Below are 16915 nucleotides of genomic sequence, written 5' to 3'. Positions count from 1 at the left end.
ATTGTAATAGAGCTAGTGGCTTTACTTCGCACCAACACAGATAGGTCTTATGGAGACGATGGGATAGGAAAGGCCTGGGAATTGGAAGGAAGCAGCCGTGGCCTTAATTAAGGTACAGCTCCAGCATTTGCCTGGTGTGAAAATGGGAAACCACGGAAAACCAACTTCAGGCCTGCCGACAGTGGGATTCGAACCCACCATCTCCCGGATGCAAGCTCACAGCCGCGCGCCTCTGAACGCATGGCCAACTCGCCCAGAGTGTAATAGATCAACAGAATATATTTCTGTTTTTAAAAAATGCCACGTTTTATAGCTCTCAACAGAACCACAGAAAGGGGTCACAAAACAAAAATATTCCTTGACCTTGGGTGGGCAGGAGACCCCTCAAGCTATCGAGATCGTTTGTGTGTTACATATAAATATGGAGAGAATATTTTCAATAATGGAGGAATGAAGGAAAAAAAAGTTGCCTGGATTTAGTTAACAGCATGTTCAAATGAGAGGTACACAAGAATCTCATTTCTCATTTATCTGAATTAAGTGGGGCTGGAACTGATCCAAATGATTGAAAATCCGGATAATGTGGAAAAAAGTAAGAAACAAATACAGTACATGTTATATAATCTATTAACGTAAGTTGTACAGTAATACCTTTTTTCAACTGTACAAAAAATATCAGAACACTTTTCATACATTTATGACTCTGTTTTATGCACTAAAATAATGCACTGACATAACTTTCAATAATTTGTCTTTTTTTTCTTTTAGAAAGAAGATAAAGTACTTTTACACAACTAAAATTTTTCTTGTTGAAGGAAGTACACGGTGAATATCAGGGTCCGCTGTATGAAATTCGATCCAGATTTTGTCTCTTTTCTTCACTCTGTCCTGCATTAGTTTCTCCCAGGCGTATCACGATCATGAAGATGTTTTACTAACAACAGTTCTGCCAATGTGGTTTCAGTCAAGGATTCTAAATAGGCCATCAGTTTGTCTGCGGGGCGCGCAGCTGTGAGCTTTCATCCGGGAGATAGTGGGTTCGAATCCCACTGTCGACAGCCCTGAAGATGGTTTTCCGTGGTTTCCCATCTTCACACATGGCAAATGCTGAGGCTGTACCTTAATTAAGGCCACAGCTGCTTCCTCCCAACTCCTAGGCCTTTCCGATCCCATTGTCGCTATAAGACCTATCTGTGTTGGTGCGACGTAAAGCCACTAGCAAAAAAAATTTTAAAATGTTTGAGCTTTTTCAGTTTTACATTTGTATAGCGATTGCGCGCAGTATGATCACGATGACGTTTTCTAACAATAGTTCTGCTGGTGTGTTTTCTAAACGGGACATCTGTTTGTTCAGCTGCATTGTTGCCTCTGCATAAGTCATTGTTTCTTCTGATGGAGCACCAGTTTCATTTTCGAATTCACCATTAGTGAATTAATAGTGTGTTGCATTCAGAAGAGCGTGGGTTCGAATCCCACCTCGGCCGTCCTGGGAATGGTTTTCAACGGTTTCCCATTTTCAATTCCAGGCAAATGCCGGGACAGTACCTTTGATAGACCGTGACGGAAATACTCCCAATTCCTGTCCTTTAGTTTCCTTGGCGGAAAAGAGACTCGAGAAGAGCTGACGCCATAAAAGTAATACTGTAAGCTTATATGTAAAATAAATTTTTAATAAATTATTTTCGATCTGGATAAACCGGAGATCTGGATTAATGAGGGTTGAATAAATTAGGTTCTTGTGTTCTTGTGAAATACGTAGTACAGTCATTAAGTTCTGAGGCTTGACGCCTGGAGGATAGGCACCCACACGACTCTGTATGTTGCACACGATGCCACATTACACGGCGTACACCTACACAGAACCACACCTACCCTCAAAATAGTCGCTGTTGGCCGTTACGCATGTTTGCCAATGATGGTATAGCTGCTGGAAGCCCCACTGAAAGGAAACACCATGTTTCGTCTCCAGTTATTATCTGGTTGAGAAACGTCGGATCATCGTCAGCACTACTGATGAGGTCACCACAAATCGTCATGCCATCATCACCTTGGTCTTGTGACAGGATTCGTGGCACACTGTGCTGGGTAACACGAGACATGTTGAGGTCATCCGTCAGAATTTTGTGGCAAGTACCATGGCTGACCCCTATTGCTGCTGTGAGATCGTCTACCAATTGGGAGCGGTTAGCACACACCAACGTTGCAACTTCTTAGATCTTGCGTTCTGTTTGAACTGTTTGTGGCTGACCAGTACGCACATCATCTTCCAAACTGTCCCATCCTTGCGCAAAACGTCGGTGACACCTAAACACAACACTGCGACTCAATGCGTCCTCACCGTAAACCTGCTGCATCATTTCAAAAATTTCGGCAGCGGTTTTGCCCGTTGCTCAAACTGTGACATGTCAAGGTCTGACTGACGCATTCAAATCACCGTCACAACAACGACCGTACTTCTGCTTTCAGTGCATGCACTCTCTTGCAGGGACGAGAAACTAACTGACATGGTACCATACCGTGGCGCCACCTATACGCTGTAGTTCACCACAGCACCATCATGCGGTCAGTCTCAGAACTTAATGACTGTACAACGTATATGTTTACACTAACTAGTAGACACGTACTGCTCTGCAGCATTCATTATAAATAGATGAGATAACTCGTCTTGATATGCCTGTTATAGTCATATTCAGGGGTGTACCGTTAGGGCTTGCAGGGCCTGCAAACACAGGTGGCCCAGGGGGCCCACAGTCTCCTCGTGAAAAAATAAAAATAATGTATATCTAGCCTAGTAGCAGTCTGCACGGAAATGAAAAGGGCAATTTTGTAGAATAAGTTGAAATAGCTCTTTCTTTAATTTTTAAAAAATTTTTTTTTTACATTTTCTGCGTAGAGGAATCTCCACTTGATTGCATCTAGCAGCAGTTTATCATGTTGAGTGTAACATAGCTGTCTCTCGCAACACCACGACATGCTCTTCAGTAAAAACCTACACCAAAGTATTTCAAAATAATTACAGCAATGAAAATTAATACCAAAATATCACATTTTAATTACAAAATTATACTTTCTTGCTGTGTAGTGCACCTGAGATTGTATTATTGCACAAGTTTTGTAGAATATTTAATGGTTGTCACACATCTATTAACTTGACAATGATGGCCACCAATGGTCCGTACTGACTTAATTACTGTTAGACATGATACTGTATAGGCTTTTGGGCTTATGCCGTGCCAAGAAAATAAGGTGAAATTCTTTACGTTTCACAGAGAACTGTGCTCTGCATCCTCAGAAGAAATCTCGACTGTGCACGCGAAAGGCTTCTTAAACAATGACCCTTTAAAATTTATACGTTATAATAGAAGTGGAAATGGTACATTCATTTGCTACCAGATGGCTCCCAGGACGTGGCACAATGCTAGCGTACGAAGCAGAAGCTGACCAAACCATCAGAATTAGTCTAAGCGGTACACATAACGTGTGTACGTAACATATGACATTGACAGATGTATGACATAGACACAAGCCTGGAACGAAACATCTGGCGACAAGGAACGTACGAATTTGGAAAACACCAAGACTTAATTGATAGCCGATAATACCTGGTTATAGTTGGGGACAAATCATAACGACCTCGCCTCACACCACTACTTTCCAGCGGCAGCTCGGTGTCTATTAGTGACTAATAGGATTTACTACCTCTGCTGCAGCCATAGATGCCAAATCGGCTACTGCACTCTACACGAAGAAAGGGTAAATGCTACAGAGAGCGAGGAAGAAAGTGGTTTGGCAGCCTCTCCAAAATAAACAAGGATCACTTAGAGCTCATTAACTCAGCAGGGTGCAGGGTGGGATTTACAGCTGGCTTCCAGCTCGCTTCTAGGAACTGAGGTCGTCATGTTTTGTCCTCAACTATACCAGCCATTAAGAATTTACGTGGGTAGTTCCCTTTCCTGTCCATTCACTATTGTTATTTCGTATACTCTCTGGCTTATCAACAAGTATAATTAAAGAACCACCTAATCGATACTTTATTTTTTGCGTTGGGCAAAATTAAATATACATTATCACTCACAGAACATGTTTCGACCTCTTAGTGGTCATCATCAGCTGTATAAGGAAAACTTAGATGAAAAATATTGGACAATAAGCACAAGCGTTAATCTTTAGGTTATGGAAAAAATATTTGCTGTGTTGACTGTTTGATTGGTAAAAGTTCTTTGGTATCTTCTCTGTTATAAAATGGCGGTCATCTGGTGAGGGCAGCTTGCCTCACATTATCATATCTTGGGAAGATGTTTATTCTGCGCTGCCTTGGGGATCTGTCTTTGTGCACGACCTAGTGTAGTAGCGATGTGACATGGTTTGATTGTTCGTGTAATCCACAGAAGAAAAGAGAAGTGGAGTTGTGTTTTGTGTCATTTGAGGGAGGAGGGAGACTTAGCAGTGATTCCACGACGTACTAGAAGATAACACAACTCCACTTCTCTTTTCTTCTGTGGATTGCACGAACAATCGAACCGTGTCACATCGCTACTACACTAGGTCGTACACAAAGACAGATCCCCAAGGCAGCGCGGAATAAACATCTTTCCAAGATATGATAACGTGATGCAAGGTGCCCTCACCAGATGACCGCCATTTTATAACAGAGAAGATACCAAAGAACTTTTACCAATCAAACAATCAACACAGCAAATATTTTTTCCATAACCTAAAGATTAACGCTTGTGCTTATTGACCAATATTTTTCATCTAAGTTTTCCTTATACAGCTGATGATGACCACCAAGTGGTCAAAACATGTTCTGTGAGTGATAATGTATATTTAATTTTGCCCAACGCAAAAAAAATAAAGTATCGATTAGGTGGTTCTTTAATTATACTTGTTGATTATACTCATCGATACGGTCATGAAGTGGACAACTTGCAATACTCTCTGGCTTGACAGGTAGTAATCAAACATGGCTGCAAGTACTCACACTACTAAGGATGAAACTATTAATGAAAGTGTTAACCTACTAAGTACAGAATGTATTGCAGTTTAGGGTAAGCCTTCACCTGCAATTATTGGAGTGATGATGATGCTTGTTGTTTAAAGGGGCCTAACATCGAGGTCATCAGCCCCTAACGGTACGAAATGATATGAAATGAAATGACAAATTAAAAGCCCCAAATCATCCACTGACCACAATTCAAAACGTGAGGATGAAGAATGAATGGATGGATATGAATTAAAAACAATCAGTGGATCTGACCCGCAATGCCTCACATTCACAGAAACTGACGTAAAACAATAGGATTACTGATCAAGGGACTGCTTCTATAGCATAATACTGAATCGATGATGCTTGCAGTCTAAAGGGGGTCCAAAATCCAAGTTATTGGCCCCTCATAACGGTATTGATCACTAGGAAAGTAGAACCGTGGTATTTGTCATGTTGCGGTACTAATCAAAAGTAGCAGAGACTCGCGGTATTCCACACATTATGGTTCTACTCAAAGGTTAAGAAATTCGACATACAATACAGGCCTATGGTTCTTCTCACAATGCGGCACCATTTACAGGCAATGCAAACCTATGGTGTTCATCACATAAGAGTACTAACCACAGGGATCTGCACTATCCTGTGTTCCTCATACAGTGGGTACTAATCATAGGCAAGGCAGAACCATATCATCCCATCATCCCATGGTCCTGCTCATATGGTGGTACTAATCACAGGTACTGCAAAAGCCGACTGCACGGTGCTCCTGTGTGCTACTAATCACAAACCTATTTGGTACCTAATATAGTGGTACTACGTGCAAGTAAAAGCAACCCATGATGTTCTCCGCGGGGTGGTACTAATCACAAGTAGTTTCATGGTTCCAAGACAATCATCCCTTGGTCACCCCTTTTAGTCACCTCTTACAACTGGCAGGGGATACCGTGGGTGTATTCTTCGTCTGTGTTCCCCACCCACAGGGGGTTCAATTATTGGAGTGACTGAACTCGGAGACCTATCAATATCTCATGATTCACCGGCAGGTAATTTCGGAGGGAGTAATAAAAATAAAAAATAAAGCAAATCGGTCCAGTAGAACAGGCAGATGGACTGGACAAAGCTGTTTTTAGTATTTTTTTAAATATATAGATTAAGTAATAATTATGAGTTTGTAATAAATATTTTATGCTGGTATATTATTATTATTATTATTATTATTATTATTATTATTATTATTATTATTATTTCGTTAGGGCCATCTATGGACCACGGTGCTTGTGTTTTAGCTGTTTCTTAATGTCATCGTCGTTGATTGCCACAATTGGTGTTCTTAGCGGTTGGTTTGGCAGCTGTTTTCTTGTTGGTACCTCGAGCTTTCCTGATGGCCCAGTTAGTCCTTCATTTTCCGGCTAAATTCAATCTTACGTTCCTCAGACCATTTCCTGGCGTCGTCGTTTGGCCAAGGCAGACAGGGATTGGTACATAGATGAAAGAAACAGAGTGAAACAAATAGTTGTTGAATCCAAAAAGAAGTCATGGGAAGATTTTGGTAATAACCTGGAAAGGCTAGGTCAAGCAGCAGGGAAACCTTTCTGGACAGTAATAAAGAATCTTAGGAAGGGAGGGAAAAAGGAAATGAACAGTGTTTTGAGTAATTCAGGTGAACTCATAATAGATCCCAGGGAATCACTGGAGAGGTTGAGGGAATATTTTGAATATCTTCTCAATGTAAAAGGAAATCATCATGGTGGTGTTGCAAACAGCCAAGCTCATGGGGAGGAGGAAAAGGATGTTGGTAAAATTATGCTTGAGGAAGTGGAAAGGATAGTAAATAAACTCCATTGTCATAAGGCAGCAGGAATAGATGAAATTAGACCTGAAATGGTGAAGTACAGTGGGAAGGCAGGGATGAAATGGCTTCATAGAGTAGTAAAATTAGCGTGGAGTGTTGGTAAGGAACCTTCAGATTGGACAAAAGCAGTCATTGTACCTATCTATAAGCAAGGGAACAGGAAGGATTGCAACAACTATCGAGGTATCTCATTGATTAGTATACCAGGCAAAGTATTCACTGGCATCTTGGAAGGGAGGGTGCGATCAGTCGTTGAGAGGAAGTTGGATGAAAACCAGTGTGGTTTCAGACCACAGAGAGGCTGTCAGGATCAGATATTCAGTATGCGCCAGGTAATTGAAAAATGCTACGAGAGGAATAGGCAGTTGTGTTTATGTTTCGTAGAGAAAGCATATGACAGGGTACCGAGGGAAAAGATGTTTGCCATACTGGGGGACTATGGAATTAAAGGTAGATTATTAAAATCAATCAAAGGCATTTATGTTGACAATTGGGCTTCAGTGAGAATTGATGGTAGAATGAGTTCTTGGTTCAGGGTACTTACAGGAGTTAGACAAGGCTGTAATCTTTCACCTTTGCTGTTCGTAGTTTACATGGATCATCTGCTGAAAGGTATAAAATGGCAGGAAGGGATTCAGTTAGGTGGAAATGTAGTAAGCAGTTTGGCCTATGCTGACGACTTGGTCTTAATGGCAGACTGTGCCGAAAGCCTGCAGTCTAATATCTTGGAACTTGAAAATAGGTGCAATAAGTATGGTATGAAAATTAGCCTCTCGAAGACTAAATTGATGTCAGTAGGTAAAAAATTCAACAGAATCGAACGTTGATTGGTGATACAAAGCTAGAACAGGTCGATAATTTCAAGTATTTAGGTTGTGTGTTCTCCCAGGATGGTAATATAGTAAGTGAGATTGAATCAAGGTGTAGTAAAGCTAATGCAGTGAGCTCGCAGTTGCGATCAGCAGTATTCTGTAAGAAGGAAGTCAGCTCCCAGACGAAACTATCTTTACATCGCTCTGTTTTCAGACCAACTTTGCTTTACGGGAGCGAAAGCTGGGTGGACTCAGGATATCTTATTCATAAGTTAGAAGTAACAGACATGAAAGGAGTGAGAATGATTGCTGGTACAAACAGGTGGGAACAATGGCAGGAGGGTACTCGGAATGAGGAGATAAAGGCTAATTTAGGAATGAACTCGATGGATGAAGCTGTACGCATAAACGGGCTTCGGTGGTGGGGTCATGTTAGGCGAATAGAGGAGGATAGGTTACCTAGGAGAATAATGGACTCTGTTATGGAGGGTAAGAGAAGTAGAGGGAGACCAAGACGACGATGGTTAGACTCGGTTTCTAACGATTTAAAGATAAGAGGTGTAGAACTAAATGAGGCCACAACACTAGTTGCAAATTGAGGATTGTGGCGACGTTTAGTAAATTCTCAGAGGCTTGCAGACTGAACGCTGAAAGGCATAACAGTCTATAATGATAATGTATGTATGTATGTATGTATGTATGTATGTATGTATGTATGTATGTATGTATGTATTATTATTATTATTATTATTATTATTATTATTATTATATACATTTGTTTAGCCCCTTAAGGAGCACGTGGAACCATTAAATAGCACTGGTATTCTTCATCTTCTTGTTCTTCTTATCTTCCCAAAACTTCCTCATCCTTTCACTATGGGCCTGCCGTCTTTCTTGTGTCCACGAGTTTTTGAGTTTCAAGCTTTTCTCAGATGGATTCTTGGGTGCAAATTTATGGCTGTTGATCTTTTGTCTGTATGTATTCCTTGTGGTTGTCATTGGATCAACGTTGACTTCTGTGAGGTCCTTTTGTGCATCCACTAGCCAGCGAACTTTGGTTAGTCGGTTTCCGTTGATTATAAGAAATATTTTCTTAGTCAGTCGTGAGTCATCCATTTGTGCTAAATGTCCATAAAATTTCATACGCTGTTTGCGTGCGACTGACGTGAATCGCTCAGTTAATGCATAGAGTTCTTCTGAGCTTTTTTGCATCCATATACCCTCTTGAAACTTGGGCCCGAATATCTTCCTCAGTACCTGTCGTTCAATTTTCTCATTGTCCTTGATGTTAATGGTAAGTGCTGATGTCTCAGTTGCGTAAAGTGCCTCAGGGAGGACAACAGTGTGGTAATGTCGGAGTTTGGCTTTTGTGGATATTGATTTCTTATTGTAGAAGTTCCAGGTGATTAGGTATGCTTTACGTAGTTTTTCTGCGTGCATTTTGTTGGCTGCTTTTTCATTGCCTGAATCACCAATAATTTCACCCAAGTACTGGAACTGTTTGACTTGCAAAATGTTGCCATATTTGGTCGCTAGTGATGTTAGGTGTGTGCAGTTGGAGTCCATGTATTATTATTATTGTTCTTGTTATTATTATTATTATTATTATTATTATTATTATTATTATTATTATTATTATTATTATTATTATTATTATTATTATTTTATTATTATTATTATTATTATTATTATTAGTTAATGTATCCTTGTGCTCTTCTTTTGTTCATTAAATAATTGAGGTGTTTTGTTTTCACATAGTAAATAAATCAAAGTATTAAAATAAATATATATAATTAACTGGATAAAAACCATTTATTTATTACTAAAACAAAGCCTATTTATTATTAAAACAAAGCCAAGTTTCCCCCCCAAATTACATTGGCCTTCATCAGGGCATGTGCAGTTCTGCTTCTGACAGTGATAATAAAAACGCTTGAAAGAACGTGAAAGTCACGACCGTACTATCCATGGCCTTCCCACTAACTGGACTCAGGTGACATCGCGCTTTGTTGTGGTGGTTGGGAGTGAAGTTACTGATTCACCGCCCTCTGTTGACAGTTCCTGGAGTGTGTCGTGCTGTGCCATGGTGTTGTTATGCATGTATTTCTGGAGTACAGGTCTCCATGTATTTGATCATTTGTAGCCGTCTTCCCTGTTGAAGTTATTTGGGTGCAGCTCTATCTCTACGGCTTTCCCAACAAGTCAAACATAGAAGTCTTTTACAGGTGCCTGCAGTTTTCCCTGGAACATTACGTTTTTTTTTTTTTTTTTTGCTTTACCTCGCACCTACACAGATATGTCTTATGGCGACGATGGGATAGGAAAGGCCTAGGAATTGGAAGGAAGCGGCCGTGGCCTTAATTAAGGTACAGCCCCGGCATTTGCCTAGTGTGAAAATGGGAAACAATGGAAAACCGTCTTCAGGGCTGCCGACAGTGGGGCTCGAACCCACTATCTCCCGATTATTGGATACTGGCCGCACTTAAGCGACTGCAGCTATCGAGCTCAGTATTACGTTTTCTTTTGATCATTTTGTGGGAAGGAAGTGGCCATGACTTTATTTAAAGTACAGCCCCAGCATTTGCCAGGTGTGAAAATGGGAAACCACGGCAAAACTACCTTCAGGGCTGCCAACAGTGTGGCTCAAACCCACTACCTCCCGAATGCAAACTCACAGCTTTGTGCCCCAAACCGCATGACTAACTCACTTGGTGGATGCAGAAGCCATCCTAGAAGACAATAAAGGACAGCGGCAGGATCGCAGGTCAGTGTAATTAGTGAAAAAATGAAATGATTGTTTTCTGATGGAAATTTAAGTTTCAACCTTGTATTCTCTCATCATTCACTATGCTGTTCAATGTGATCACTTACCCAGTATTCTAGCGGCATTTCAAACAGGATATCATTGTTAAAGCCTTTTGGCAGGAACATGGGCTCTGATAGTCGGTCAAACAGGTACACAATGTAGCCTTGGTTGGATACTGGATTACTATATTCCAACTCTTCCTGGGAAACAACCTGTAAAGAAAAGTCATTCATATCTCAATAAAGGCATGAGTCATTTAAGCCTTTACAGGTTATAAACTTCATTCTGTATTTACGGTTTAAGTTTTACAATAATATAAACATTTATTGTATTCTCCTATTCAATACATTTTCTTATCTGCTTGAGATGAAGTTTTTATTCCACCCAAACATGTTTCGACTGCATATGAGTCATTCTCAGTGGGTTATTCTAGAATTAAAACATTATAAAATATTACTATGTTTATAGAGTATATTACTAAAAATTCATACATAGTTCTTAAAATTATATAATTCTATCTTTTTGTAAGTTCCATATGACATACGAGTAAAAATGTAAGGACAACGCCTATCAGTTCATAGAGATCTCTAAAAACAAAAATGAGAGAAAGAAAGAAGCAAAGTAGATGCATTTTTCTATTTTTACAATTTATTCACGTCACACCGACACAGATACGTACTGACCATGGCCTTGAATATAGTATAGCCCGAGCATTAACCTGATGTGAAAATAGAAAACCAAGGAAAATCATCTTCAGGGTTTCTGCCAGTGGGGTTTGAACCCACTATCTCCCAAATGCAACCAGACAGCTACATGACCCAACCAGTGTACCCAATTGCTCGGCAGATGCAGATCATATCAATAGTGATTGATTGATTGCTTGATTGAAAGATTGATTGATTGATTGATTGATTGATTGATTGATTGATTGATTGATTGATTGATTGATTGATTGATGAACCAGAGTGCTGTTTGCACTGACATTAACGTCAGCTGAATACAGCATCCCTTTCTCAAGTTTTACTCACCCATACTTTATGACTGCTATTCAGGAAAAGAATGTAGGAGATTTAGGGAATATTCTTAATACTCTAAAAGACGACCACCCACTTAATGCTTCAGTAAATTACTAACGTGGAAAAAATGAAATTATTATTATTATTATTATTATTATTATTATTATTATTATTATTATTATTATTATTATTATTATTATTATTGTTACGGTAGTATTTTTTTTTATATATATTTTTTTTTAAGGATCATTTCAACCTCCTATGGGTTACGATTACACAAAATCCTTGACTGTCGATGTTCTTTCTTTTTACACCAATACTCCTTCATTCTCTGGCTAGCTTTTGCTTGTTCCTCATCCTAGAACACCCTTCTTGTTCTCCTGGGTTTGTCTACAAACAGATCTGTCACCTCTGCAATTTTCCTTCTGAACACTGTTCTGTTTTTGTAATATCTCCCTTCTCAATGCCACATTTTTTAAGATCCTGATGAACTTCTTTCAGCCATGGTACTTGGGTCTGTCTTCTTTCCTGGAGGATTATTATTATTATTATTATTATTATTATTATTATTATTATTATTATTATTATTATTATTATTATTATTATTGTTGTTGTTGTTGTTGTTGTATTTGTACATATTCAGCAACAGTCAACGGATGAGGCGATGGCAAGTCAGATGGGAAAGTGACCCTCAGGGTAAATGGACCAAATGACTGATACCACGCTTGGATATCTGGGTTGAAAGGGTTCATGGTGAAGTCAACTATTACCACACGCAGCTTCTAACAGGACACGGATATTTTCGGAAATTCCTGCATAGAGTGGGCAGAGCGAGTGATGCAGCATGAACATACTGTGACAACGTCGATGATGTATTTCACACCTTCTTAGTGTGCAGCCACTGGATGATACAGAGATGTGTGGAAACTGAACTAGGAGAATTGACAGCAGATAATATTTCTGCGATGCTATGGAACCAGGAACCCTGGGATTGTGTGGCAGTGTATGAGGAGGATGTCCTTCGTCAGAAGAAGAAGGATTTGGAAGTATACAAATGTTCGTAGAGGAGAAATGAAGAAAGAAGAAGTTTGAAAGACAAAGCACGATATCACCCTGAAGTAATGCGAGAGCGGTTCCGGGGTGATGATACACATCGTGGGAAAAGGGTGTGTGGATTTTAGTGGGTAAGAATCCTACACAATTGTGGAGTGCGGACCCTTCACAAGTGTCTTTTGAAGATTTTCCACAGTCCCTTGTAAAAATTATTATTATTATTATTATTATTATTATTATTATTATTATTATTATTATTACAACACTGCAGCTATAAAGAGATCTGAAATTACTTTTTTTTTTTTAGCTAGGGGCTTTACGTTGCACTGACACAGATAGGTCTTATGGCGACGATGGGATAGGAAAGGCCTAGGAGTTGGAAGGAAGCGGCCATGGCCTTAATTAAGGTGCAGCCCCAGCATTTGCCTGGTGTGAAAATGGGAAACCACGGAAAACCATCTTCAGGGCTGCCGATAGTGGAATTCGAACCTACTATCTCCCGAATGCAAGCTCACAGCCGCGCGCCTCTACGCGCACGGCCAACTCGCCCGGTCTCAAAATACTTCAAAGTGTCCCATGGCGTCAGACAATTCCACATCTTGTCCCCTCAACTTCACAACATCAACGGCGAGGAGTATATCACAAGGAAGGCATTTGATGACTGGGTTAGAGGCATCTGAATTGGAGGGAGAAAAATTAACAACTTGCGGTTTGCTGATGACACCACCCTGCTTTCCCACTGTGAGGAAAGCGAGTCTTGAGTATGGATTGGAGCTCAGCCTCATTAAGTCCAAAGTCATGGTGATTGATAGAGCAGCATAGGTCGATCTCAAAGATTGTTCGAAAGAGCTGGAGGTAATGCACGACTTTGTATACCTTGGGTCAACTATCAGTGATGAAGGAAGTTCTGAGAAGAAGATAAGGAGAAAGATTTTGCTAAGATGATGAAATTAACTAAGATCTGGAAGAACAGAGGAATTACTAACAATACAAAAATCTGTATTATTGAAACCCTTGTATTCTCTGTTTTCTCATATGGCTTTGAGACCTGACCGTAAAGGCTTTGGACAGAAAACACATCAATAACTTTGAGATGTGGTGCTGGCATAGAATGCTACGTGTGCATTAGACCGCAAGAAGAACCAATGCGCCCACTCTTCAGGAGCTGAAGATTTTAAAACACCTTTCTGTATCAATGAAAGAATACTTCAGTTCTTTGGACACATTGCGAGACTACCTGGAGAAAATCTAGGGAAGTTAATCATGGAAAGGATAGTAAGGGCAGTAGACCATGAGGAAAGACTGCAACAAGAGAGATAGGACAAGTGAAGACTATTACCGGTTTATCTTTCCAAAATGCCTAAAGGAAAACCGAAGATTGTCCGGGATGGAAAAAAGACTGCAGAGATGTAACCAGCAACACCATTGGGGTCACAAAACTCAGAAATGAGTTATTATTATTATTATTATTATTATTATTATTATTATTATTATTATTATTTCAGGATTAATATGGAACATCATGTGGCGATAAGTTTGCATTTGCGCTATAGTACATTTGAATTCCATTGTCAGCAGCCCTGGTTTTACATTTTTCTCATTTTAAAAAACAAAAAATGTCAAGGGAAAACCTGCCTTAGTTCTGCTTTGTCATGCACAGTTAATAGGGAATCTGCCACCTGGGCGACAGCCTGCCCTAAATGAAGATTAAAGATGATCAACAGATTGATTGATTGATTGACTGACTGATTGAAGCTATCTCCATACAGGCCATTTAAACAAGTTTTACATGAAATCCAAACCACACGGGCATGACTTTCATATCTTAGCTCTGGTACATTCATTAGCCTGGATTTGAACTGCAACCAGCTTGGTAAGAAGGCAGTAACAATACCCCTCAGCTATCACACTCCCTACAGGCAATGGGGCAGGCTTAGTGAACTTTAGGGCTATGTCCTATTTCAGGTGTGGAAGTTTTGTTTCTACCGTAAATTTCTTGACTTTCTGAGGAGAATCAAGCTGAGTGAAAAAAGTGTACCTTTTGCCCCTTTAGTTAGGCAGGAACAAAAGAACCTTTGCAAACCCACTATCACACACTTTCTCTCCAAGTGGATTGGTTATTTATTTATTTATTTATTTATTTATTTATTTATTTATTTATTTATTTATTTATTTATTGTATGGATTTTAGTGCCTGGAGTGTCTGAGGACATGTTCAGCTCGCCTGGTGCAAGTCTTTTTATTTCATGCCTGTAAGTCACCTGCACGTCTGGGGGTGGGATGCTGATAATGAGGTATGAAGAGACTGAAACCCAGTATCGGCACATAGCCTACTCCTGTCGCTTAACACCAAGGGGTCTGCTCACAGCTGTACTTCCCCAACCGATGGTCAAATCAACATCAACAGTGTCATAAGCCTTCACTCCATATGAGCACTGCAGAGAGGTGTGGAATTTTATCAAGGCTTTGTGATTAGAAATTGTATACCAGCACCTCCCCTACCCTGCCAGCCAATATTCTGATGGTGAATTTTTCGACCAATGGGATTGAAACTGGCTAACCCTGGTGTCAGACCATAGACTTCAACACTATAAAGATCATGGCCAAGCTGTCAGTGAAGGGATGGTATGGAACGACATTAGTATATGAATAAGTTTGAGAGCACATTTAAAAAGTAGGAAAGATCATAAGATGAAGATGAAGTTAGAATTCAAGAAGGCAAATTGGGGCAAATATTCATTTATAGAATGAGGAATAATGGATTGGAATAATTTATCAAGGGAAATGTTTGATAAATTCCCAAGTTCTTTGAAAACGTTTAAAAAAAAGTTTAGATAAACAATAGATGGGGAATCTACTACCTGGGCAACAATCCTAAATATAGATTGATTGATTGATTGATTGAAATAAACAATGCACTAGTTATACAGTACACGTTTTTTTTTTTTTTGTTGAGATTACCAACCTCCATAGCTGCAGTCGCTTAAGTGCGACCAGTATCCAGTATTCAAGAGATAGAGAGTTCGAACCCCACCATCAGCAGCTCTGAAGATGGTTTTCCATGGTTCCCTATTTTCACACCAGGAAAATGCTGGGGCTGTACCTTAATTAAGGCCACGGTCGCTTCCTTCCCACTCCTAGCCCTTTCCTGTCCCATCATTGCCATAAGACCTATCTGTGTCGGTGCGACGTAAAGCAACTTGTTAAAAAAAAAAAGAAAACTCTGTGAACTTTGATATCAACAGTTAAAAGTCATGGATTTCATGGATCACTGATTATCACTACTACACTATTTAAAATCTATTTTTAAAAAATAGGCAGTTTAAAAATACTAACCAATAATCCCAGCTGAAGAAGAAGTGTTACCAGTAGTAGTCTGTAGTTGCTGGGCTGGCCCATGGTGTAACTAGTCTGTAAGATCAAGTTGGACTCGTGTCAACTACTCAGCTGTGTCAGCAGTGTCTATCAGTCTGACCTGATGTAGCACTATATTATCACCATCATCATCCTATACAGTGGAAGTTTGATATAAAGATCAGCAGTGATGTTGTTAGGTCAACAGTCCAGATGCATCTCACTCTAGAAATAAACAGAGAGATAGATTTTATTTTACTATTTAGTCACAGCAATAAGAGAAAATGGACAGTTTGGAATTATATCTTTTCTATCTACCATATCATTTCTAATATCTACGTACAGTATATAAAAGTGAAACTATGTTTGTTTGTCTGTCTGTCAGTCTGTCCCAAATAGACTCAAAAACTACTGGACTGATTTTGCTGAAAATTACACAATTTGTTCTTATTACTCCTGAGAGTACAGTAATTAAGTTCTCAGCACAAAAGAGTGAAGTGCTGGTAACGACATGGCATTAGGAGGGGAGCAGTTGAAAATAGATGAAAGCTTTAAATACCTGGGATGTTAATTGAAGGAAATGGAGGAAACAGGACAGAAATCAATGAAAAAGGAAGGTGTGCAAATGGATTCTTTAAGAGTGTGGGAGGATTGATATGGAACAGGGATGTACCACTGAGAGGTAAAGGAATTATCTACAAGACTTATTTTGTGCCAATTTTGATGAATGGACCAGAAACGTGGGCGATGAAGGAGAGGGATAAAAGTAGAATACAAGCAGTGGAAATAAGTTTCAAAGGCGTCCAGTAGGTTTAACAAGAATGGACAAATTAAGATATAAGAAAGTTTGGAAAATGGTAAATGAGGTAGCCCTACAGAAAGAAAAATCAAGGTTGTAGTGGTATGGACAAGTTAAGAGAATGGGAGAAGAGAGGATGCCAAGTTGAAGGGAAGGCGACCTACAGGAAGACCTAAGGACAGATGTCTGAAAGGTGTAAAGAAGAGCACTTAGGCAAGAGGAGGAAACTGGATGAC

The 16915-nt window shown here is 39.7% G+C and overlaps 1 protein-coding gene across 1 annotated transcript in view; it reads right to left on the bottom strand.

Moving 5' to 3' along the window:
• Positions 1 to 16023, bottom strand: part of LOC136886267 (phenoloxidase 2) — a 124729-nt gene extending 108706 nt beyond the window's left edge. Inside the window, exons 1-2 of the mRNA XM_067159002.2 lie at positions 15863 to 16023; positions 10523 to 10669 (exon numbers count right to left, since the gene is read on the bottom strand). Of these exons, the coding sequence (XP_067015103.2) occupies positions 10523 to 10669; positions 15863 to 15925 (210 nt within the window). The 5' untranslated portion in view covers positions 15926 to 16023. The remainder of the gene's footprint in view (positions 1 to 10522; positions 10670 to 15862) is intronic.
• Between the last annotated feature and the right edge of the window lie 892 nt (positions 16024 to 16915).

Source organism: Anabrus simplex, chromosome X (assembly GCF_040414725.1).
Source record: "Anabrus simplex isolate iqAnaSimp1 chromosome X, ASM4041472v1, whole genome shotgun sequence".
NCBI classification, from domain to species: Eukaryota; Metazoa; Arthropoda; class Insecta; order Orthoptera; family Tettigoniidae; genus Anabrus; species Anabrus simplex.
This window is presented reverse-complemented; position numbering and strand designations above follow the sequence as displayed.